The sequence below is a fragment of the Egretta garzetta genome, unplaced genomic scaffold (genome assembly GCF_000687185.1).
Source record: "Egretta garzetta isolate BGI_Z169 unplaced genomic scaffold, ASM68718v1 scaffold7, whole genome shotgun sequence".
In the NCBI taxonomy this organism is placed as follows: domain Eukaryota; kingdom Metazoa; phylum Chordata; class Aves; order Pelecaniformes; family Ardeidae; genus Egretta; species Egretta garzetta.
The window spans coordinates 690,225-713,540 of record NW_009260350.1 but is presented as its reverse complement, the minus strand read 5'-3'; the positions used below and the strand labels follow the sequence as shown (position 1 = coordinate 713,540).

Sequence of the window (23,316 nt, the reverse complement as noted above, 5' to 3'; positions counted from 1 at the left end):
GATGAAACAAAAATCAGACAGTCTGAGACGGAAAGACTCTGTTCTTATCAGAAGGACACAGAGAAGACAGCATCCAATATTTTGATGGAACTGAGAGCATTTCAGTTTGGCCTGCCCAGCCTGCTTGAGGGGCACAAATATTCTCTACCAGAAGGATGCATGAAAACAGCAAGTCAATACAACTGCATATATTTTGTTCCTTTAACATTCCCTTATTTCTCCACTGCCTGAACTTCTAACTAAAAATCTGGAACACCTCATTTGGATGCACAGGAAGTGATGAGATCAATCTGAAGATGACTGTACCTTGCTTCCCACTGGTCAGGTGGTGATTCAGATATCACTCGTCCCAAAGCATCCAAAACTGGAGGTGGCCTCTGGAAGGAGAACAAATTTCAGAATGCCTTTTCCAAGGACACACATGCAGAGAATACTGACAGCCAGACCCGCAATGCCATTTTATAATACTGCACAGAGGTGTGAAGCCATGAGCAGAAAAGCACAGTAAAAAAACAAGCAGAGAGCTAGCTTAGGCCCTGCTCTGCCACAGTCTTTCTGTATCACCCAATGTATATCTTCCACCTGTACAATGGTGCCATTACTGGCTGATAACTTGAGGCTCAAGATATTAAAGTCTGTGATAAGCTCAAACACAGCAATGATAGGCTTCATGCACATCCTCAAGACAGACAAAAGGAAAAGTGATTAATAAAAAATATAAAATAGAGCACAAGCTTGTGCCTATCAACCCCTTAGGACAAGAGTACTTACGTAGAGCTTCTCCTGGTAAATCTCTGTAAGTTTATTCATGACCTCTGCTGCTTGGTTTCGATACTGAGCTACAGCTCTGGAAAGAGCTTCAGCACCTGCTTGTCGCACTGCCTCTTCATGGTAGATGACATCTTTGATCAGCAGAGAGCAGAGGTCAGGCTGCAGCTCCAGACCCATGGACTCCCACAACCTGCAGCACACACACAGAGGTGACTGATCACCCTTCAGCAAGAGAAGCCACTGCTATATGCAACATCAGGGTGACCTAAAGGTGCCCTCCACCTGTGGGAGGTAAAGCCCCTGCCAGCGGAGCTCCATGAGGTGAGAGGAAGGGAGATCCCCTTACAATCAAATCAGCCAGGAAGAACTCTTACCTCTCTGCTAACTTCTGAATCTCATCTTCCACATCAAACTTTACTACCCAAAGGCGACGTAACAAATTCAGTCCATTCTTTTCATCGCTGTCTGGTGTTGGTAGAACCATTTGTAGCTCCATCAGACCCTGAATTAGTTTACAGGAGAATCAATGCAAGGATCTGATTTTTAGAAACAGACACTTTAAAACACTTAAAACCTTTGCCAAGTCAAGCTTGCAGCGGTTGGAAGTGTCAAAATTCATGTCTGCTTGTGCAGTACGCTGCCCATGCAGATCAAGGATTTCCTGTTGCTAATAGGTAAGACAGTGAAGCTCAAGAATAGTGCTCCATAGGCAGGTTGCAGAGAGGCAACCAGGCACTAGGTTGTGCTCTGGTGACTAGTCTTCTCTGTGTCTAAGTACAGAGAAGCCAGCTCAGGGGAGCTATGCTGAAATTTGTTTCATGGCAAAGAAAACCAAGTGCCCTTAGTTTATTTCTTTCCTTTTTATGTTCTGAGAAGTGACCAAGCCTAAAGCTTTCCAAAACCACTTGGCCCAATACAGACATAGGAATTTTTTGACAGCTTGTATTTCGTAAATTGTAAATAGAAGGTGTAAAGTTGTCATAATTTCACCTGTTTGAACAAAACAAAAGCATGGACAGACACAGAGTACTCCTTTTTGGAGATAAATATAGCACAAAGAGTATTACTTAGAGGTTTTTGTTTGGTAGCTAGTGCCGCCTCCTGCAGACACACTACCCAAAGACTAGCATCACAGCTGAAGCCTCTCTTCATCAGTGTTGAAGAAGATTCACCTCTCAAAAAGTTAAGGAATTCAATGTGACCCTAAATGATTCCCACCTACCCTGAGGGCTGCATCGCGAACATTCATGCATGGAGATTGCAGGGCCTGAAGTAACACGTCGATCTCTTCCTGTTCTGCATATGCACAGCCATCCTCCCCGCTGCTGCTTGTGCACAGGGCAGTCAGTGCATTGGAAGCCAAAACCTAAAATGCCATGAGGAATTATTATAGATTCCACCACTGCCTCCTGCGCCTGTGCATTTGGCCAAAGCAAGCCCAGGGCGGGGGCTGAGTGTTATCACAAGAGAAGAAATTCTCAAAGAACAGTGACAAAACTTCGTGACGAAAATGAGAACTGGCGAGTTCAGTCCAACCCTTTGCCTTTTTTTTATTTTTGACCTTTCTGTCATCTCATCCCTTAGAACAAAGTTTACTGCTGGTTACTCAAGGGAACAACTACTACACTTCTTTGCCAGAGCAAGGCCTTAGAAAAGGAATAAAATGGCACCTGTGGAAAACTGAAGAATATGTTTAGTGCAATAAAACCCACAGGAAAAAAGATAAAGGCATTTTATCCCAAGAATACCACAAGCATAGGAGAAAATTGGTAATGTGTCAGCCACCAGCCTCAGAGACTTAAACCAGGTGGGTGTATTTCCCTCAGTTAGATGCTGATGAAACTTAAACAGAATCCTGACTGTGGTTATGAAGCTGAGGACTGACCTGTAACCGTGGAGAACCCGTTCCTATCACCCGGGTCAGCAGAACCAGCATGTCCCTCCGAGGCAGCAACTCTGGGCCATTCTGAAAGGTTGCAGGGAGAAAAGGTGGAGGGAGGAGAAAAAGCTTTATGTCTTATGACTCCAAAGTACCTTGCCTGTGTATGACACTCCTCATAAAAATCACAATCAAAACCTAGGACTCGACGAGTAACCAAAACCCGTGACAGAAAACAATCTTACGCTGTTAAGTTTAACTTATAGAATTAATCTGCTTTGTCCAGTTTACACATTAGCTGCTTTATCCCGTGCCTCATCTGAACAACTGTTGAAGGAGGTCATCTGATCCCCACAGTTCTCACTTACCTCATCCACCAGCAAAGCTTGGCCATTTGCTGATGATCTCATCTGAGCATGGACCGTAAGGATCTGCAGAATCTTGACCAGAAACTCCTCCTTGTCTTCACTGTCATGAGGCGTCTCAGTCATAACAGTTTTTAGGAGAGGAAAAACTAAGGAAAACGCTGGAGCAGATAATGGGGCAGCACCTGCAAAAAGAAAAAAATCCTGTGAGCATAGCTGATCTTGTTATATTTCCAAATGTTGTAACTCTAAGCATGAGTTCTTTGTTTTGTAATATTAACTGGCGTGAAATGTACACCTTAGTACTGCATAATGGATATGGCCAGCTTCAGCCTTGTGTACAAACATGCTAAGTGACCCTAAGTATTTCTATGCCCCTAGGAATACCCAGTCTAAAGGACACTGTCTCATGTGTATCTGGACTTACCCCACACGGACAAAGTTTAGCTTGTTCAAAGCAGCGCACACAGCCAGCCCCCTGTTTAGCCTCTACCACTTTGCCACTTAATGGCAGCAACAGTATGGCTCCAACAGTGACGTTTGGCATTTCAGAGTTAGGTTAACGGTTAGACTTGATGATGATCTTAAGGGTCTTTTGCAACCTAAAAGATTCTATGATTCCAGCCAAAGTTGTTGTTGCTTGCTACACGAAGGAGCTGGCTTTAATTAAAGTCACATTAGGATTCCAAATTACTTCCAATGCTTCAGCAGTGCAAAAATACAAGCTGTAAATGAAACTGAAAGAATTCAATAGATTAAAGTAGACAGATAGGCAAAACTGAGGTTTTGTCTATCCTGGAAATACTTGCAGGCAGCGGGGGACAGGACACAAAATCAAATCTGTCACACTACCAAAGTTGAAATTAAATCTATTATTTAAAGTTTGTGTGTACACTGAGTATTAAAATGAATTAAACTAAAAAAAAAAAAAAGTTATGGTCAATTTTACTTCTGAGCAGGAGGATCCACAAAGGGATCTGATACAATTTAATTAATTCACTTCTAAAGTTCATTTGTCCCAAAGTAGGAGCCTGTTTCCCAGCTACATTCCCTTTAAACACTTCCTACCAAGCCAGCTAACCTGTCACTCCAGTCTTCAGCTGGATTCTTGAGAATGATTCCTCTAATTCTGGTGCAAGTTTCAACTCCCCTCCCCTCCTGAAAAAATTAAAGCTTTTGGATTCCCATTGTTAAAGATTTGGTTCCTTCCTTCTCACAGGGGCTTGGCTATGGGACATAACAAATGCTCCTTCCAGTCCTCCAGTTAGTCCAGTTAAAATTCAAGTATTAGATGTCCAGGGAAAACGTATGCTTTCTACATCCTATCTGTGCTGCCAGAGAATGCCAGATTTTAAATTTCTAAGATGCAGTTGAAGAGCACTGCAGATATAATACTGCAGTATTAGTCAGCTTATGTAGGGCACAGATAGTGCAAAAGTAGTTCAAAGGAGAAATATTAAATACCAAACACACTGTGAGCTCCTATTTAACATGAATAGCTTAGGTAAAACTCCCTCCATTTCTGATGTGGGATTTTTCTCTGTTTGCTCAGTAACTGTTCGCTTTTATGCTTTTTTTTTTTCTTTTGTTTTCTTTAATTATTGGCCAGATATTCTTTAGGCTTAAGCAACTGTCCCTCTATATGCAGCAGGAGGAAGAAAGCTTTATCTGAGAAGATAAATGTTCTATTAACACAGCAGCTAGTATTGACCAATAGGAAAAAGATTATAAAATATATCTTGGCATTTCAGCAATGAATGATAAATTTTATCGTCTGCATTATAATGAGGTATGGTCTCTCTTAGGTCTCATGGTAACCTAAGAAACTAACCTCTACTAAATAATATTGCAAGATTAGACTCCAAAGAACTTTGAAAATGAGGAAAAATCACTTGGAAATATAACATGACTTGTCCAACAAATCGTTATGGAACCTATTTCCTTCCTCTATGCTAAGCAAAAAAAAAAAAAAAAAAAAAAAAAAAAAATCAGACATTCATTTAATTAAGCACTGTAGGAAATCTTGAAGGAGGAGGGTTGAAAATATTTCCACTACTTTCTGGAAGTAAGCCTGAAAATGGATTCATATGTTAATGAACTTGGGCTTACTATGGAAATAAATGACATAGTGGAGATACTGAATTATCACTGAGATGAACATCTCTGAACACTGAAGTGGTGCTCAACATGGTCAGCTGCTACTACTCAGCTGTGAAGATTACGTGCACCAGTCACACACAACTGTGGATCTGACTGGCAACAGAACAGTAAGAGAACTGAACTACTGGGGTAAGGGACCAAATGGAACGCCACATTTCCTTTAAAAAAATTATAAACCATCTACTACAGCAGTTTTTGATTGAGGTAGATGATGAACAACTCCAAAGCCTGGATGAACGACCTCTATCACTACAGTACAGCAGATTCTTTAAGACAACCTAAGCCATCCCTGCCTTCAAAGGAAGCAGACCTACCCTCCCCTCTTCTCTACTGTTATTGTCAATGTAGTGGTACAAGTACTTGTGCACCCCATCAGGAAGCAAATTCTGGAAGTGATCTAGATTAAAACTAGTGTGTGGGGGGGAAAAACCTAAAAATGAAAACAAAAAAAATCAAGAAAAAAAAAGGTTCGTTTCTAACCCAGATCATATTCTTGCACTGTAATAGTATTGGTGCTTGCCTTCATGTTACAGAGTGGAAAAGAACTGCTTCTTCTACAACCATGCCAGAATAAAATATTCATGAACTGCAGCACTACATAGCAAACAAGCAGAGGCCACAGGCACTTCACTGCTGAGATCACAGATAACAAGCAATTATTCTGTCTTTCCACTTAATCTCACTGAATCACTTATGCTAAGTGGTGTTGAAAGGTAGGAACTGTCCTTGGCAAAGATAAGACTTAATTTCACTATTATTTCTGTATGAATTTTTTAAGAAAAAATACTGTTATTTCATTTCTAGACTTACTATACTTGTAACATCATTTCTACTACTACCACCACAAAAAAAAACCTTAAGCTTTTTCACACCTATGAAGACTTACCTGATTATTAAAAAAAAAAAGACAAAAAAGCAAAGTCTCACCTATAAAAATTATACAAACCATCAAAACTAAAACAACTCACAGTTATTGGGGGTGCGGTGTGTCAGAGGGATCTAAATACTTTTTACCTGGCTCTCCCTTGCCTGTTCGGCTAGGAATGGTATGGGCATGCAGCAAGCCAACAACTCTGTTCAGAGCAGTAGACAGCTCTTCTTGACACCAGGATTCATCTAATTCACATTCTGGCTTCATCAGGCGCAAGGTCACATGGCTCACTAAAGTACCTGGTATGAAAGAATAAAGAATCCTTGAGAAGTCTAAAACCAATGATTTCTCAAGAGAAAAACCCCAATGAACACAGACCCAAGAATTATAACAAAGCCCTGGGCAAGAGCCCAGGCTGCAAAAGAGGCACAGAGAAGGAAGCACAGCCCTGGGGCTTATAGAGGACAGCTTCCTTCATTCACACATGTGAGTTACGTTCACATCCTCCAAACTCCAAACACTGGAGACAATCCCATTGCGACCGAGAGCTACTGAGAGGTGGTCACAATGACTGGGCAACTCCTTGTCTGTGGACCCAGTCCTATCCAACAGTAGGATCTCTGGGACATCACAGTCATCTCCTTAGGCACTGTTCCAGGGTGCTTTTTCCTCTTGGCTGTCTGTGGTACATGGTCACGATCCACAGCTTGTAAGAGCAAAGTTTTTCACAGCCCTGTCATAAAAATAATGCACCCTGCCCTTAAATAACAACTGCAAATACTAACCAAAGGTTTTCAGTCGAGCAGGCATGACACAGGAAGCTAAGGAAAGAAAAGGTTCCTTAATCCTTGGAGCAGCCAAAGGCGATCGAAAAAGTGGCAAGAAGGAACCAATGAGACCAGGGATGTACTGAGTTAGACCAGGAGGCTTTCTCTTTATAACAGTGTCCAGGAGTCCTAGGGCTGTTTCCAGCTCATTATCAAGCTGTAAGAGAACCAATTCAAAAGGTTACCACAAAAAAACTCCACTGGGAAACAATCAAATTGTTAAATCTAATTTCTAATGAAAGAAATAAATAGGTTATTGTCAAATTTTCTCTATGCTACTCCATTTCCTTTTATCAAAGTTACTTGGGTCATGGTAGCTGCAGAGTTGGCAAAAAAGACCATCAAAACTTACCTCCTTCAGACGTTTTCTTATCTGAGACTCCCTTTCCAGCTGTGCATGCATCAGCTCCTTCTGCTTGCTAGTCAGCTGCACCTCATCCTTTATTCCTTTCTTCTTCTTTATTTCCTGCAGCAGAGCACCATGGACATTATTAACACCATCCCCTCAATTAGGTAGAGAAGAAAGCTGGACACATTGGGGTTTTTTGCAATTTACTTTTAAAACAGTATCAAAATATTCTTCCAAGCACGTCACTCTTAAGTGAAGACACAAAATGGAAATCAGCAGGTTAACAACACTTCAGTGTCCCATTAGCAGCATAAAATCAGTTTTTCCCATATTTAAATTGGTCACAAATTATTTGATACCATTCGAAAGAGCTGTCCAGCTCTTTTTGCAGGGGATGGGCATGTCATCCTCCCCAGAGCAAAGAGAAGTCAACCTTTAATAAAAGAATGCTCCAGTCAACGTGGCATGTTCCCTTTCTTTTACCAAATTTGTCCCCCCACCTACACCCACTGCTCCAGTGGGACTGAACAGAACTCCTGTCTGTCTACAAGATGGAAGCACCTATTTAACAACCCTCACTGAAAAGTTACACGAGATACATTGAACAAGAGATGAACAGAAAAAACAGGTGTTACCAACTAGCAAGGACACTCACAAACAAGTAGAATAACACATAAATTGATACAAATACAGATATAAGAGAAGTAACATTTAGGCATTCAAAGAAGTTCAGAGAATCTTTCCCAACAGTGTACAAACATATGCCAGAAGCCATAAAACGTACGAGATAGCCTGGTGTCAGAACCTTCACTACTGGCTTTCCTGTTCCCATCAACTCACCTCCTTCAGCTCTAGCTCAATGATTTGTTCCTTGAAGGAATAAGCTTTATTCTCCCTCTTCATGTTGGCCTTTTTCATGCTATCCTGTTGAGCACTGAGAAGGAAAAGCAGAGAAAAGAATCAGCACCGCTCTGGTCTAAGATCCAGGGACACAAATCCAGGAACTCCTGTCCAGAAAGAGGATCTGACAAACCCACTCACCCACTGGCTACGTGCCAGCAGCAATCAATCCCCAGGTGCACAGAGAAAAAAAAAAAACCATCAAGTCTTACCTCTGTATTATAGATTTGTCATACAGTTCTCCCTCTGGTGTCTTCATGATGGCAAATTCCTCTCGAGTAACCTGGCACAGAGCTGGATTCTCCATTGATGCTGAGATAGTGCTGATGAGCTGTGGGAGCACTCTACCAGGTGAAAGCAGAGAGAGAGATCCCACTGCATTCATAGATGACTATCAGGAAAACAAAGGAAAAAACATCATTATCAGTATTCCTTGAAATTGTCTCAAGAAAGTATGCCCTGTTAAGGCAGCCCACTTTATGTTCTAATTCCTTGTTCAGTGGGTACTTAAATCTTATCTAGAATTCTACCTGGTTGCTGGTGTACATTCTTCCCAGCTCCTTTTCACCAGAGATATTCTCTTTGAACGTGCCTTTTCCCCACCTTTTAGACATATCTCCTTCCTTATAGACCAGTTAGTACTTAAGCCCTCCAGAAAACTCTCCTGTTACAAAGTATCTCCCAAAACTAACACAAGGAAAGCAGAGGTTTATCACCTGGTTCTCCGGAGCATAGGCAGTGATCCTGGGTAATATGTCATTCAGGTGTTTGGTAATGAAGTCTTTGGGATCTATCTTCATCTTGATGAGGAGGGCTGGCCAAAGACCTGGCTGCACTGCCACTAGCAAGAACAATAAATGAGCATAATAAATATGAAGCAGACTGCTAGTACAATAAAATAAAAAGGTAAGATAAAAACCCCACACATTGGCCATGACAGTGGTCTCATCCCTTCACTTACCTACAGATGGATGATGGCTCACCAGCAGCATCTCCAATGCCAGCTTTTCTGGCTCACAGGAATCCACATCAAGCCCTGCCACACTTGAGATGACACAGAGTGCCTCATGAAGGACACGGGGAGGAATGTAAGTCTTTCCTAGCTCTGACAGCTCTCCTGACTCCATCACCAGGACCTCATGAGGCAGAACCTGAGTGGACAATTTGACATTAACACATCACACCAAGACTCCCTGAGCACACTTCCCCACAGTAACACCATAGTGAATATCAACAATCAGCTCCCCTCGTCAGTATTAACAACCTCAAGTTTTCAAAGGAAAGAAGGGATAAAGGATAACAGTGGAACAGAAGCACAGAGATGACAGTGTCAGAAAGACTAAGAATGGAGAACTATACTAGATTTGGCAAGCCAGGGTAAAATGAAACTGAAACGATCACTTTTGGCAAAGAGGACTTTGGAAAAGATTGAACAGCTGGCTGGGAACAGTATGCCCAACTTTGCAGTCCAATTTTATCCAGTATCTTTTCAAAAAAATGCTTTATTCAGGCTGTATCTGTAACATGGGAAGATTGTTTACAATATCTCAGCCTTGGTACCTAAGTAATGCAACTTAATTTATTATACAACTTGACATGGCGCTGGTTTAGCAGCATGCCCAATAAGATAGCACTCATTGTTTCCTTTTTTTATTTTCTTTTTATTTTTGATAACAGTTATAACTAAAGCATTTATATTACATTTGTTTTAAACAGGCAGCCTGAGCTATAAGCCAGGTCCAAAGATCTAGGATACCAAGAAAGGAATGAAGCACTTGGGTCTTCCAGCAGGGATTAAATTTGGATTAATAGAAGGAAACTGCATAGAATAGAAAACTGCAGCTTCCTCCCCAAATACTTTTGAATAATATGTCTTCTGTGTATATAGGGAAGACTAGGCACATCACAGGCACCGATACAGTAATACGCAATAATCTAGTAACAAGTGGCATTCTAGGAGATCATCTGGAATGGAATCATCTTTGTATCATGCTATGTATATATATGCAAATCTAGGGTAGGGAGGTGATTGGCATCGTACAAACAACTAGCTAAGCAGAGACCAGGCTTCTTGAATACTCACCTTGTGAGAACTGAGAACCACTTTCAGCTCCTCCAAGAGCCCATAGGCCAGTTTGTACCCTCCCAGAGAGGACAAGAGCTTCTTAACTGTTTGATGGGCCTGTCTTCGAACATGCCAGGTCCGACTCAGCAGTACTGCAACAAGGGCACGGTGATACTGCCTGAAAACAGAGAAATAAACAAGTTTAGCAAGGGAGGCAGCCCTGCAAGCCAACTGGACACAAAAGCACAAAGAGTTCAACATTTTGTGCAATGTCCCAAGCTTGGCCTCTCCATTGCCCACATTAACATTCAGGGATCAGACACAGATCGTTGGCAGCAAGAGCAGTCTACGTACTGAACTTTACTTTCAGGCAGTCGTTGTGCATGATCCAAGAGAAGGCGCTCTGTCAGCTGCAGTACTGTACACATTGCTGTGGGAAAAGACAAATATTTAAAATAGCATAAGACTTCATAAGGAAACAGATTTTTTTTTTTTTTTTACCTGAAAACAAACAAACAGCAAGCAGGCCATGTTCAAATAGCTACCCAAACTGAGCCTCTACATAATCTTCTCAGTGAAGCTAGAGACAAATCCAACTCAGATCTGTCAAGACTGGAAACAGAACCAGGACTTCATAGAAACGTTCTTAGCTGGATCCCAGCAGAATTTTCCTGACCGCTACATGCGGCCTAATCTTGTCTAAGTCAACAGCACAAACCAAACGATAAACAAAATGCTCACTGCATCAATAGTGTTAATTCCTGAGCACTGCTGAAATGTCTTCAGTGACAATAAAACGTATACTGAATTCATGCACAAATGCATAATGCTATTTGAATAGTAGCCTTGGTGTTTTACCATCTTCTGAGCTTCAACTGTCCCTAGACCTTTTGGTTTGTATATCAACGTTCAACCATATCATAAAAGCAGGAGCAAAGAGGCCTGAAACATGGGGTGGGTTATAACCTGTATTAAGTATAGTACAGGGGACTCTTGACATCAGACAGTTTGGAGATGTTAAGCATGTTAGCTGGATTTTTTTGCTTAAATAACCAATAACAAATTGTGACAATATTTACTCTTTTTGGAGCTAACATCCTAAGGGAGCAATATAAAATTTTCCAAATCATGCTCTTTCAGGATATTTGCAGACTTGCAAGCAAAGGAGAAATGCTGTTATTGCCCACTTAGAAAACTTTACCTCTTCAAAGCTTTGTACAAAAGATAAATTAATTCATTTCAGAGAAATTATTCATGAACTCATTTTCAAAACTTTTGGTTTAAAATGTTGCCAGTAATATTTTCTGTTGGGCACATTCTATTAATTTTTTTTTTCAATTAATCTTTAAACACAAGAGAACAAAACTGAGCATAGAGACACTGATTTATAACCCAATCGATTTCCTATCTGCTATTACTCTTCCCCACAAAGCTTAAGATTTTCACCTACATGTTGTCTTCTCCAGCCTTATTTTACTTTTTTCCATCATCATCTTAATTTTAGGCTTCTCCACATCCCTTAGACTGGCTCCAACTATTTACTTACAAACTGGGACACCACACAAACACATTTTGTATTGGAAAGACTTTTACAGAATATACACATTTGGAATTATAAATGTTTGATAACTCAGCTTCATTAAGAAATAAATTAATTCACTGTCAAGCTTAGGATACAACTAGCCTAGATGTACTTCTGAAAAAGCATGCTGTTCATTTTAATCTGAAATTGAATCCTCCAAGGATCATAAAACAGGGCTAACAGCAACAGTAGCTCTTATAAGTACTAAATAATAGAGTTAAACAGCAATTAGATACACAATAACTGACAATTTACCTTCCTCTGGCGCAGACTGCAAGAACTTCTCTGATGTAAAAATTTGTTTTTTCTCATCCAGAATCAGCTGCCAGAAACCACTCAGCTTAGTCTCTGACAGGAAAAGAATAGATGTCTATCAAGCATGTTTCAAAATAAGTCAGAACTCACCAGCACACATAAAATATAGTAGAATTCTATCTCCTGAAATCACTCAAATTATTTCTAGCTTTACTTGTCTTCAGCTATAAAGCCTCTCATCTCTCCAATTCAGAACTACAACCATGCCCCAAAAACACCTGCTGAAAAAAATGCATTTCTCTGACTTATACTTGTGAAACAAAGTCTGTTTCACCTTAATCCCTCATAGGGCAAGCCTTCCTAAAAATAAAGGAAAGGAAAGAAGTGTGTGTTGCTTTTGAAAGACAGAATACACCTGGATTTTATATCCTGGCAGATGTATGAATTCAGACAGTTCTTGTAATATCCTCCAATGGAAGACAGAACTCCAGTCCTTATACTTTCCAGAGATGTTTTGTAAAAACATTACCCAAATAACAAGCAAGTAATACTTCTAATGAATTAGTGAAGTCCTAGCATGTAAGGTCTGGGTGAATGTCTTGCGTCAGAATAAAGAGGATTACTGCATTAATGGAGTGGAACCTGGAATTTGCAAAGCCATGGAAGAGCCGGAATTCTTCACTGACATAACCAAGGGAGATGGGAATAAGTCCTTCCCTGGTTTACAAAAGGGCAATGATTCTCTACACGGAAACAATACACAAATTAAGGAATAGCATCTCATGCACATTGTCAAGAAAAAGTGTTAACCCTCAGAACCTGTTTATATTGGATTCTACTACATGTTTTGTGACCTTACCGGTTTGTCCCTCAATTACAGACATCCTGCAGATCAACAAAGCTGCAGCAACTCCTTCAGTTACCATGGGAACCTGGGTGCTTTGAGATGCTGCTTTTTCCACCGTCTGGATCAGCATTGGCAGCAAGTCCATTCCCTGTAATAATGTGTCACCTGAGGAGACAGAAAAATACAAGTTAAAAAACAACATGGTCCTTCACACTTTACACCATAAGGGTATCAACGGTTCTTCTGTTGTCGTGAGACAAGGAACAGAACCAGACACATACAGTACTGTACCAGACACTCTGAATCTCACGGAGTATTTGCCAATCACTACTATCATTAAACTTTATAAAAAGCTGAATGATAACCACTTTAGACCTTTCCTCACAGCTAAAATAGTCCCATCTCAATATGAGCTTCTGTTCATAGGATGCAAAAGAAAAAGCTAATTCAGTTATATTAAAGGAATCGGTTCAAATCACAGGAAGTCTAACTTCAAAGATTACATTTCCCCAAGAGAGGGAAAGTAAATTCCTGGCAAGCCACAACCATCTGTTCTACTTCAAACATTCACAAGTCAAGGAATCCCACTGGCCTGCAACCCTCACTTCCACAGAAATTGAGCTAGGTATTCCTGGAATTTCCAGGACTAACACTTCACACACAACAGACCTTGTGATTTTCTACATTAAGTGTTCTCAGGTAGTGTTTTAACCATAAACTCATAAGAGTAGAATCTGTTTTCTTTATGCCCCAGTTGGATGCCTCACTGGGTGGGTCAAAGCAATGGTAGACAGTGTTCCAGTGGCAAGTAAATTACTTTGGAATATGAATTATCTTGAGCCCTGATCCCTTGAACAGCTGCACACATCACACACAAGTAATCCCCCTTGCCCATGGCAAGCATGAGCAACTTCAAGTTGGCCCTAGCAATGTCTTGGAAAGGACCACCATCCTGTGACATCCACGTAGTTTTTAGAGTGTGTTTTTTTTCAGCCCTATGATAGCACAGAAATTCCTGGTAGCTACAATAGAAAAATGTAGAATTACAATTTCACTCGTACCCATATTGAGAAAATTATGGCAAATTCACTGCATCGATACAATACATTGAGTTATTGATTCTTAAGCAAATGCATACCATCTTTTTGATTCTCACTGCATCAACAAGAAAGGGAGATCTCAGATACAGGCATCAGATTGATTGCCTATTGACTCATGGATGAAATGCTGAAGTCAAAGGGGATAGGACCAACAGAAGCAAATCTCAAAAGGATCACCAAATGTTTAGAATTTCTGAAGGTCTTCATTTCCAACACATTAATTTTTTTGTATTTTTTTAAAGCTTCTGAGAGCCAAAGCCACAGACCAGGATGCCAGTGTGCTGGGTGCTATATAAAACAAAAGCATGGACCTGAGCTAGAAACCTTACAATCTAAGTTTAAGACAAAAATAAAACAATCAAAAATTACTTTGGGGGTATATGAAAAGATAGCACAATGGTCAGCGATGCTATTTATACAAGGAGACAAACCATTTTCTTTGAAGACAAAAGAAAGTTTAAGGAGAAATACAGAGGAAGTCATTGAACAGATACTGCCTTATAAAATCTTTCTTACTCCACACAGCTATCTACTTATATCAGGAAGTACAAAAGTTGATTACTCTTCTCTTAAGCCACACAGTCAAGAGTTATTAATAGCTGCACAGTTTTACCTTTGAAAGAGGCTAGCATGCACTGCAGGTAGGCATGTCTCACAGCTGAAGTAGAGGTTTTAAGGCTGAAGGCCTTCTTTAGCCATTCTACCAGCTTCTTAGGAACTTCTGTGGTGAACCGAACACACCAAAGAGCCAGGACAGAGACTGCATGAACCAAGGTGCCTTCATGGACTAGGAAGTAACACAGAGCTGACATCAGTACAGCAATTGTATGAAACACAGGAAGATAAAACAGAAAGCAGATATCATCATCAGGAGGAGGCAGGAAAAGAATGCATGTGTTTCTAACAGACACAGCACTGTCTCCATGAGGCTGCTCATCAACACAGGGCAAGGGATTTTATAACACAACAGGCGAGAATCCAGATTCGTCCTGTGTACCGGGCCGCCTGAAAATCCTGCTCAAGACAAAAGCAGCTTAGCAAACCCAGAACAAAGGCAAGAGGTCTCACCTTCTTGTTGCAGAAAAGGGATGAAAAGCTCAGCCAGGGTTCCAGCGAGAGCTTGGCTAGAGGATCCAGAAACCACATGGTGACTAAGGCTACCAATCCCTGAAAGGACAGAATTCCTTCATTAGTTCCCAAACTACCAGCACTTGCTGCACAATCTAAAAACAATCAAGAACGGCCCTTCACATTTCAATCCTCACACAGACATCTCTCTCTCATCACTACATCTGGATGTCACATCCACCATGTACCAACACTGTAGGACCCCTGTCTTCACTTTTACTCAGGATACAGTCATCTTCCTTGCATAAAACATTTTAGCCTACCAGCCAATTATTTCCTTTGAAGAGAAGGTCAAGAACTGGCATGTGGTATCCAGCACTGTCCATGACATTAACAACGGCCAATTTGGAATGACAGGTAGGGAATCCTAAAGGTTTAAGTACAGATCCCTTTCATTCAGCCTTCTGCTGAATTTCCTCCACCAGAGAAGCAGCTTTCTTCTAGGATCCTCACCTGAAAGGACACTCATCTTCTGAGCAACAACGGTCAGCTTCCCTTCTGAGCCTGCCAACAAGAAACGAATGGGTGATGGCTGACTTACAGACAACAGCTATGTGCCACATTGAGTATCTTCTCTAAAAATACAAAAGCTTGCCCCATTACCTCTATCCAGGTTGAGCCACCCCTATCATAGAGGCAGCTAAAGACAATGGAAAATACAATACACAAAACTGCTTGAAACTGGTAAACCTTTACTCACCCCCTAAGATGGCAAAAAGGTGTCTGCCCAGCGACTCCACAGCCGAAGGATCACTGCACTGCCGAGCCAAGTTCTTTAATGCTACAACTGCTTCATCCATCAGCTGCATGCTGTTGGATTTCAGATGACCTAGAAAATAATGCGCAAGCTAAGAGCTTCTTACAACAAACTGCATAAAGTAGCAAGACAAGGATGTATCTTTACATGTGGCTTGACTCAGCTTCTGGAACCATCACGTGAACTATTCTAGTTCCAAGTTACGGCATCATCCTCCCTCCCACATAAAACAACCTCTTTACTGGTAATCAAGCTGTTAGAGGTACAGCTAGAACGTTGAAGAAAGCTTTATCCTGGATTCATCATTCCCTCCAGAAGTTAGAGTACTTACTGGCCAGCCCTTTCACAATGTCTAGAGCATACTGGCTGAGATCCAGGTTCACAGATACGAGCAAGCAAGAGATTGCTGAAGACAGAAGAGATAATGGCATATTACATTTTGTTAAGTAATTGCTTTTAGCATTTTAATACGCCCTTCCCCACAGTTCACATCAGGAGCAGACGAGGTCAGTAAGGAATAGGAAGAAAAAACACTGAAACTGATGCCCAGTGAACAGATTAATTCAGGATTATTCTTAGCACTCAGCTGTGAAATTCTGTCCTCAGTGCAAACAGCAGCTATCATATACCCAGACACTTGGGATCACACCACAAATGTTGCTTCTCCAAAACCAATCCTTAGACGCCAGACAATCCTGCCGCCTGTGCTCACAGGACCAAAAGCATAGTCCAGAGATACACACTCCCCCCACAACTCCAGACCCCTAAGGAACAACTCTTCATGCTCTTTGACAGAGCAATGCAGAGAGATGACAGACTCACTTTCAATGACGTTCTCAGGACTCCGTAGCAGGGATTTCTGCAGAGTTGGCAAAACCAAGTCCTTGAATTCAGCATGAGACATGTACCGAAGAAGCGGGGAACAGCTGTCCTGCAAAGGGAACAAAGCGCTCAGCACAGCAGCAGATGTTGCACATAGGACAAAAGTACAAACAGGTCTGTAATAGTATGTCTCACCAGCACATGCTTCTGAGGCTTTGTCTTGCTCATAAGGATGGTCTTCAAGTAGAAATCCAGAAGAGCACTCTGAACAAGCAGAAACACCAAATTACAGCCACATCACAACCCATACACAGCTCCCCACACACCATCAGGAAGCCAGGCTTGACACCACACCCCATTCTTATCCAGAAGGCAGCTCTATCCACTAAGCAGAAGCTTTGCTTCCATCCTCACATAAAACAGTCAAGCAGAGATCAGTGCTCTCTGCTCTACTCTTCAGCCCAATGCTCAAAACATGCTGAGAGCTAAATGCTGCCTTCCATTCCTACAACAGGGGAAAAGGCAGAAAGCTGCAGTGTTGGCCATCTATATAAATGCACAGGGCACAGCAAAAAGCCACATATCTGACACCTCCTCTATAAATCTATCCCAGCTGTTTTGGACAGCAGTGCACAACTACTGAACTGACAGATAACGAAACCACGGGCAGATGCAAAAGACCAAGCTCACCGAGACATCTATTCAGTCCCCTTCTCCATGAGAAATGATGTTACTTATTACCAAAAAAAAAAAAAAAAAAAGGCAGTATGACAGATTTACCTTGTATCGTTTAATAATATCAAGTTCTTTCTGGGCTGTGCAAAACTGCACCACAAGTCCCAACATTGCAGCATAACTCTGGTTTGGTTCAAGACCAAGAATGACAGATAGGTACTGATCCACCAGATCTTGGTTCTGAAAAGAAAAGAGCAAGGTACATTAACAAACAGAACGTAGAACAGCTATTGAATATGGTAATGTAAGGCACACATCACCTCTTTCCACAGCCTGTTCAATTTCTTCACGGCCCCATCCACTGCCTGCTTATGAGAACCTCCCAGGACTTCCAAAAGGAGCAAACACTGAACCTCCACCTGCCAAGGGAAACAGCCAAGAAAACCTTCATGCACCTGCTTCTCAGAGAGCTCAGCTCAAACAGGATGTGTCAGATGCCAGTGATTAGCTGAATCTGCTGAGGAAAAAGTCTTTAGGTCATGTAAGTTCTTCCAACAAGCTGCCATTGCTTTCACCTCACACGCATCACTTCACAGAACCATGCATAACAGTTTTGGAAACTCTGACTTTGCAAACAGCAGTTTATATCAGATTACATCTCTTCTTAAAATGTGTTCCAACTATATTCCAAGGTGCTATGAGCATGGTCGCAGGCTGAGGTTGTTAAAAGTAGGTGAAAAGGAAGCAAAAAACTCCTTGACACTATATGGCAGGATACCACATACAACCACTTCAAGAGAGGCACAGGTATTCATGCCATGCTGCAGACTGCATCTTGGAGGCACCACTAGCAAACCTAGTCTAGACACACTGGTATGCACTGTAGCATGCAGAGCAACTCTGTGCAGGTGCAAGACTGCCCCACTCTCATGTATAAAGATACACCTCCTGCCTTCTCCAGCAGGATAGGAGAGATCAAAATACACCAGAAAGCAAAAAAGATTGTCATGTAAACCTGGATTTTAACATGACATTATCAGTTATGTTCAGAATTATTTGCAATGTTTCAGGAACTTAAAATACATTAGAAATATTTAAGTCCTTATCTCCGAAGGGATATTTTGGCAAACCAAAAAGAACCTACCAGTTTTTTCCATGTTTCTCCCTGTCTCTTGTCAGGTGTTGGAAAGACTGTGCGTACAAGCAGGCATGTCCAGGAGAGTGCCAGCAGAGCTGCAGATCCACTGCTCTTACTGTTGTACAGATGGGAGAAGGAGGTAAATCTAGAGCTCCCAGTACGTAACTTACACCTACTAGCCCATAACAGACTCATCTTTGCCCAAGTCAGAACACCACCTTATAAGCGAGGCAATTTTATCACAGAAAAATACAGCTAAAGTCTTAGCACGTAAAGGAAATAATTACTCCTCATAAGCTATGCGCTCCAGCTCCTGTTTTAATATTTAACATTTCTGAATGGCACAAGAGGCTAAATCTTGCCTTCTGAGAATGAAAAATCTTAGCAGAAGATGACCATTTTTGGATCTTCCCAGTGGCATTACAGCAATGAGAGTTAAATACTTTGCCAACTGAGAGTACCAAAAAGTGACTCAAGATTTCTCATCTGCTGCTGATCTTTACTGTCAGAACTTCCCAGCCTTAGACTGCCAAATTGTTTCTCAGCTTACATTCCCTCCTGGCACACTACTCAGCTCTGGTTTCTGCTAACTCTCACCTCCTCCCTCCACTTCAGGTAATGGATCCCACCTCACAATTCCCTGAGGATCCTTACCCCGTTCTGATCTCTCCCTCAAAGTGAAAGAACATAGGAAGCGTCCTTGCAGATCAGGCTAGCCACTGTGACTGAAGGGTGAATATCGTATCACTGCACGCCTTTAAGCCACAGTTATTCTCCTAAAAACTACACTTCTATTCAGCCATGGAGGCACTGCAGAACGGCACTCTGTGGCCTGTATCAGTAACAATACCTTAAGTCACCTTTTGGAACTGCTAGTGATCCCACATGCTACCACAATAGAAGAGCCATGTGTTTCTCAGTTCAGCTTCAAATTTCATTATCTCCCTGATTATAATAAGGTCTTGAATTCTACCAGCTGAACACCAGATGGGCAAGGAAATCCCCTTTCCTAATAATTTTGGAGACTGTTTCTTGATAAAAGATTGTTCCTCATCTCACCAGACTTGAAGGATAACAAAGGCAAAACTGTAACTCAGGCCCAATTCACCTGCAGTAACACCAAAAAAGTCCTTCTGGCTTTCCCAGAAGACATGAAAGATGTAAGAGAAGAACACTTGAATGGTCATTAACAGCTTTGCCTCTAAATGTTTGTAACGCCTCTGGCAAGCAGCAGCAGATGAATCATTCTGAACACAAGAGCAACTACTAGCAACTCAGAACTGCTTCCACACAAAGCAACTTATCCAGCACCTGGGAACTCCAGCCTTGCCACTGATCCCTGAAGACTGAAGTGAGTGCAGAAGGTTTTTTGCTGTTGCATCTGGCTGGGATTCTGCAAGCTGCTGAAGTGCCAGCTGCAGGGCTCTGCGGGATGCTGCATCGCTAGAATGAAAAATATATCTCCGTGAATGTTATAAATCCTGCCAACATTACACATTACTACACTTACACCACACAAAAGGCTCTGCTTTCTCATTTCAGCTAATCGTTATTTTATCCTTGCTGTTCCAAGAAGAGGAGAAGTTTCTGGCAAAAAGTTCCATTCCCTTCTTCAGCTGACAGAAGTTATGTCAAGGCTATGTCAAAGCAGGTTGCAGAAGAGAACACAGGTTCTGAATAGCTTCTCTATAACAGGCCACAACGTAATCCAATATAAAAGTGCTGAAAAGATATCTAAAAAACACCTTAGAATTACTTCACAAGGACACAGGCATTTATTCTTGCAGACTGAACCACAGGATGCCAAGATTTGATTTCAATTTGAAAGTGAAACACAAGGTAAGCATTGTAAAACTTTTTAATGTCAAACATCACTTGAGAGCCTAGTTACTAGATGGCATCTTTCAGTGTCATACACGTCTATGTGACACTGCATGCTAACATTTCCAGATGCTCCATACTGGTTTAACTAATAAATACATAAATACTGAGAGATAAAATAATACAGCCTTCCTACATCAATTTACTCACCGGTATCGATGCAGGGTAAGGCAGAAGAGTTTGCAAAGGCCTTTCACTGCACCCTCTGGAAGATCTGTAACAGATTGTATTTCAAAATATTTCTTCATAAATCACTGAACCCTTAACCTTTAACACTTCACAACTGAAATCAGTGAACTGATAACAGACCTTTATAAACCTGTGAAATTGTTTGCAAGGATCACAGAGTTCTCTCTGATATACATTTTATGCATTTTTTTAGAAATAAGGGCAAAATTGGAACACATGCTATTCCACAGTCGTCTTCAGAAAATGAGTGAAATCAAAAAGATTTTTTAAATTTTGTTTCAACTGTTTTATTAAGACTATCTAAAATCTTCCATACTCTCTCTCTCTCTACGTATATAGATGTTCTACTAACTGGAAAAGCACACATGCTAGTAACCAGAGTTCTGTGTTATCTACAAAACCCACGCTTAGAATTAATACTGTGAGAAAGTACAAACTCCAAACGCTGCCAGCCCCCTGCTTCAAAAAACTACCCACAAGTTTCACACAGCCTTTGAAACAAAATATTTTAACATTCTTCTCCAACGTGGTAACCAGAACAGCATCCCAAAGCTTTTACCTTTCCCAGAAATGCATTTTCCCAGCTCACTGAGGATCTCTCTCCGTTCCTTCACACTGGCTGTGGTTACTTTTACCGCAAACCGCTTCAGTGTATCAGAAATCTAAAACCACACATAGAGAGGAAAAAACATCAGGCTGACTTTGATATCAACACAGAAAACACAAAACCAGGGCAAGCAAAACATGTCATCCGCCACCAGTGACCTCTTAGTGACCAAATGTGAGCACCCACGGTCTTATCTGCTGGGGAAAGGGTCACTGTACATCACACACAATGAAACTCAGAAACCTCCCCCTTCGGCTGAAGGATGACTGCTTTCTGTTTGTTAACCTGTGTCCCTGTCATGGCACTCAAGCTCTTTAAGATACATTTACCCCTCTAAAAGTAGGACAGAGTGAGAGGTAAGATCAATAGCCTAGAGCACAGGACCTTTAAAAGCACCCAAAAAAAAAGCACTTCAAGAATGCAAAGGTGCTTTTCAGTGTTATCTCCTAAAGCCCATGCACCCCCAAAGGGGGACTACTAACTGAAGACAACCAAGGGTTGACTGAAAGTGCTCATCCTGAAAAACTGATCTGTGGTTTCAGGCTGTCAATAGTTGTGAAATTCTGTACACAGGCCCAGCAAAATAACGAACTGCTTGCCTTTAGTCTTTTCCAGAATTAACAACACACGTCGCAGGGATTTTGTAAATTGGACTCACCAGATTACAAAAGGTTGGGCCTCGCTATCAAACTCCTTCCATGTGCTATCAGTAGCACCCAAGGTTACCCAAGCAAAACAAAAAATAACATCACACAATTGAATGGGGTTTTTTCATGCCTGCACTACAGTGTGCCTGGATCTGCCAGCGGGAGGGGACCGAAACTGCTCACTGAGTTTAACTCCTGTATATAGTTTGTTTCAGTTCTCAAGTGGTATCAAGGCAGTGAGATAAACTTTCTAGTCTTTCCAGACAGTCTAAGTTCTCAGCGACCTGCTCCTTGAACTACTGAAAGCATTTCCATGCACTTCCAAGTTTTGCAAGATATGCAAGACAAAAGGCTTCATGTGGGCTGAACAGGGCTCAGCCAGGTCTACGCTCACAAGTTTTCTGAGGTTACATAAATCAAATCACAGCTCTCGAGCAAAGGCTTTTAAAATTCACCTCTTAAACCACACAACTTGATATTTTTTAATAACAATAATAAAAAAAAATCTTCAGGAAGGGCAGCAACTAAGCATGCCTTTAGAAACTCAGCAAAATTGTTCCTTCCCTCTTCAGGCAAAATTCCACCCGTTTTGCTACAAGTCTTCTAAGCACAAGCAACCTGGCAATTGAGAAACAGCATTTGCCTCCATCCTTCTCAAGAGCTGCTTTCAGCAAAGTTTTTTTGCTGACACGCAGCAAGGGTAATCCTGTGCAGCAGCTACCTGGGGTTTAGAGAGGCTGTCCACACCTCCCCGACCCTGTGACCATCTCACACCCTGAGCTCTCCTTAAAAACTGGCTGAAAGTGGGGCTGTACCTCTGAACACTAAGGTACAGGTGGACCTGCAGAGGACAACCAACGTCGCTACCATCTGCACTGACAGAACAAGCCACCATTAAAGAGCTCAGCTTCTTTCAGACCTTTCAATTACATGAGCTCATCATATGCAAACTTCAAACCACGCTGCACTTACTCATGCTGTTTAATCACAAGCAGGGAAATGTACAGACACAAAAAACATATTCAAATTAACCCAACAGTCTAGAAATTAAAAATATAAATCATGTATAACACTACAGGGCTTCCCAAGCAGCTCAGTGACTTACACAAACGGCACAAACTACAACTCCCCAGTCTCCGTGAAAGAGCTGCTGGGACAGGCTTCACCCACTTGCTTTTTCTTTTTATTAGGAGGTATATGGACACGCGTTACAAAGCCAGGACGCACGCAATGCTGCTTCAAACAGATACAGAGAACAAACGCAGCATTTGGGCTAGCAAGGACTTGATGCTAAGAAGGCTGGGATTTGCCTTGGGAACATCCCGTTCTAATGCACCAAGCTGGAGAAAAAAAGCCCATCAGGGCCCAACAGGCGATCCCAGGCAGCCCGGGCACCGGGGAGCGGTCACACGTCGGCAGGCCCCGCTGGGCAGCCGGGAGCGGGGACACCGTTCGGGTGCTCCCTGTCTGAACGGTGCTCCCGGCGGCCGGACACGGCGGG

General features: G+C 41.7%; 1 protein-coding gene across 1 annotated transcript in view; it reads right to left on the bottom strand.

The window, feature by feature from the left end:
• GCN1 (GCN1 activator of EIF2AK4) overlaps positions 1-23,316 on the bottom strand; it is a 43,727-nt gene that overhangs the window by 19,747 nt on the left and 664 nt on the right. Inside the window, exons 2-31 of the mRNA XM_035898358.1 lie at positions 21,121-21,223; positions 20,523-20,586; positions 19,803-19,934; positions 18,498-18,606; positions 17,674-17,772; positions 17,459-17,593; positions 16,874-16,942; positions 16,679-16,787; positions 16,188-16,262; positions 15,800-15,928; positions 15,553-15,603; positions 15,040-15,138; positions 14,585-14,758; positions 12,884-13,036; positions 12,025-12,117; positions 10,542-10,617; positions 10,206-10,365; positions 9,084-9,273; positions 8,839-8,963; positions 8,335-8,513; positions 8,063-8,156; positions 7,226-7,339; positions 6,832-7,030; positions 6,190-6,345; positions 3,019-3,200; positions 2,657-2,737; positions 1,994-2,137; positions 1,146-1,273; positions 772-961; positions 307-377 (exon numbers count right to left, since the gene is read on the bottom strand). Of these exons, the coding sequence (XP_035754251.1) occupies positions 307-377; positions 772-961; positions 1,146-1,273; positions 1,994-2,137; positions 2,657-2,737; positions 3,019-3,200; positions 6,190-6,345; positions 6,832-7,030; positions 7,226-7,339; positions 8,063-8,156; positions 8,335-8,513; positions 8,839-8,963; positions 9,084-9,273; positions 10,206-10,365; positions 10,542-10,617; positions 12,025-12,117; positions 12,884-13,036; positions 14,585-14,758; positions 15,040-15,138; positions 15,553-15,603; positions 15,800-15,928; positions 16,188-16,262; positions 16,679-16,787; positions 16,874-16,942; positions 17,459-17,593; positions 17,674-17,772; positions 18,498-18,606; positions 19,803-19,934; positions 20,523-20,586; positions 21,121-21,223 (3,683 nt within the window). The remainder of the gene's footprint in view (positions 1-306; positions 378-771; positions 962-1,145; positions 1,274-1,993; positions 2,138-2,656; positions 2,738-3,018; positions 3,201-6,189; positions 6,346-6,831; positions 7,031-7,225; positions 7,340-8,062; positions 8,157-8,334; positions 8,514-8,838; positions 8,964-9,083; positions 9,274-10,205; positions 10,366-10,541; positions 10,618-12,024; positions 12,118-12,883; positions 13,037-14,584; positions 14,759-15,039; positions 15,139-15,552; positions 15,604-15,799; positions 15,929-16,187; positions 16,263-16,678; positions 16,788-16,873; positions 16,943-17,458; positions 17,594-17,673; positions 17,773-18,497; positions 18,607-19,802; positions 19,935-20,522; positions 20,587-21,120; positions 21,224-23,316) is intronic.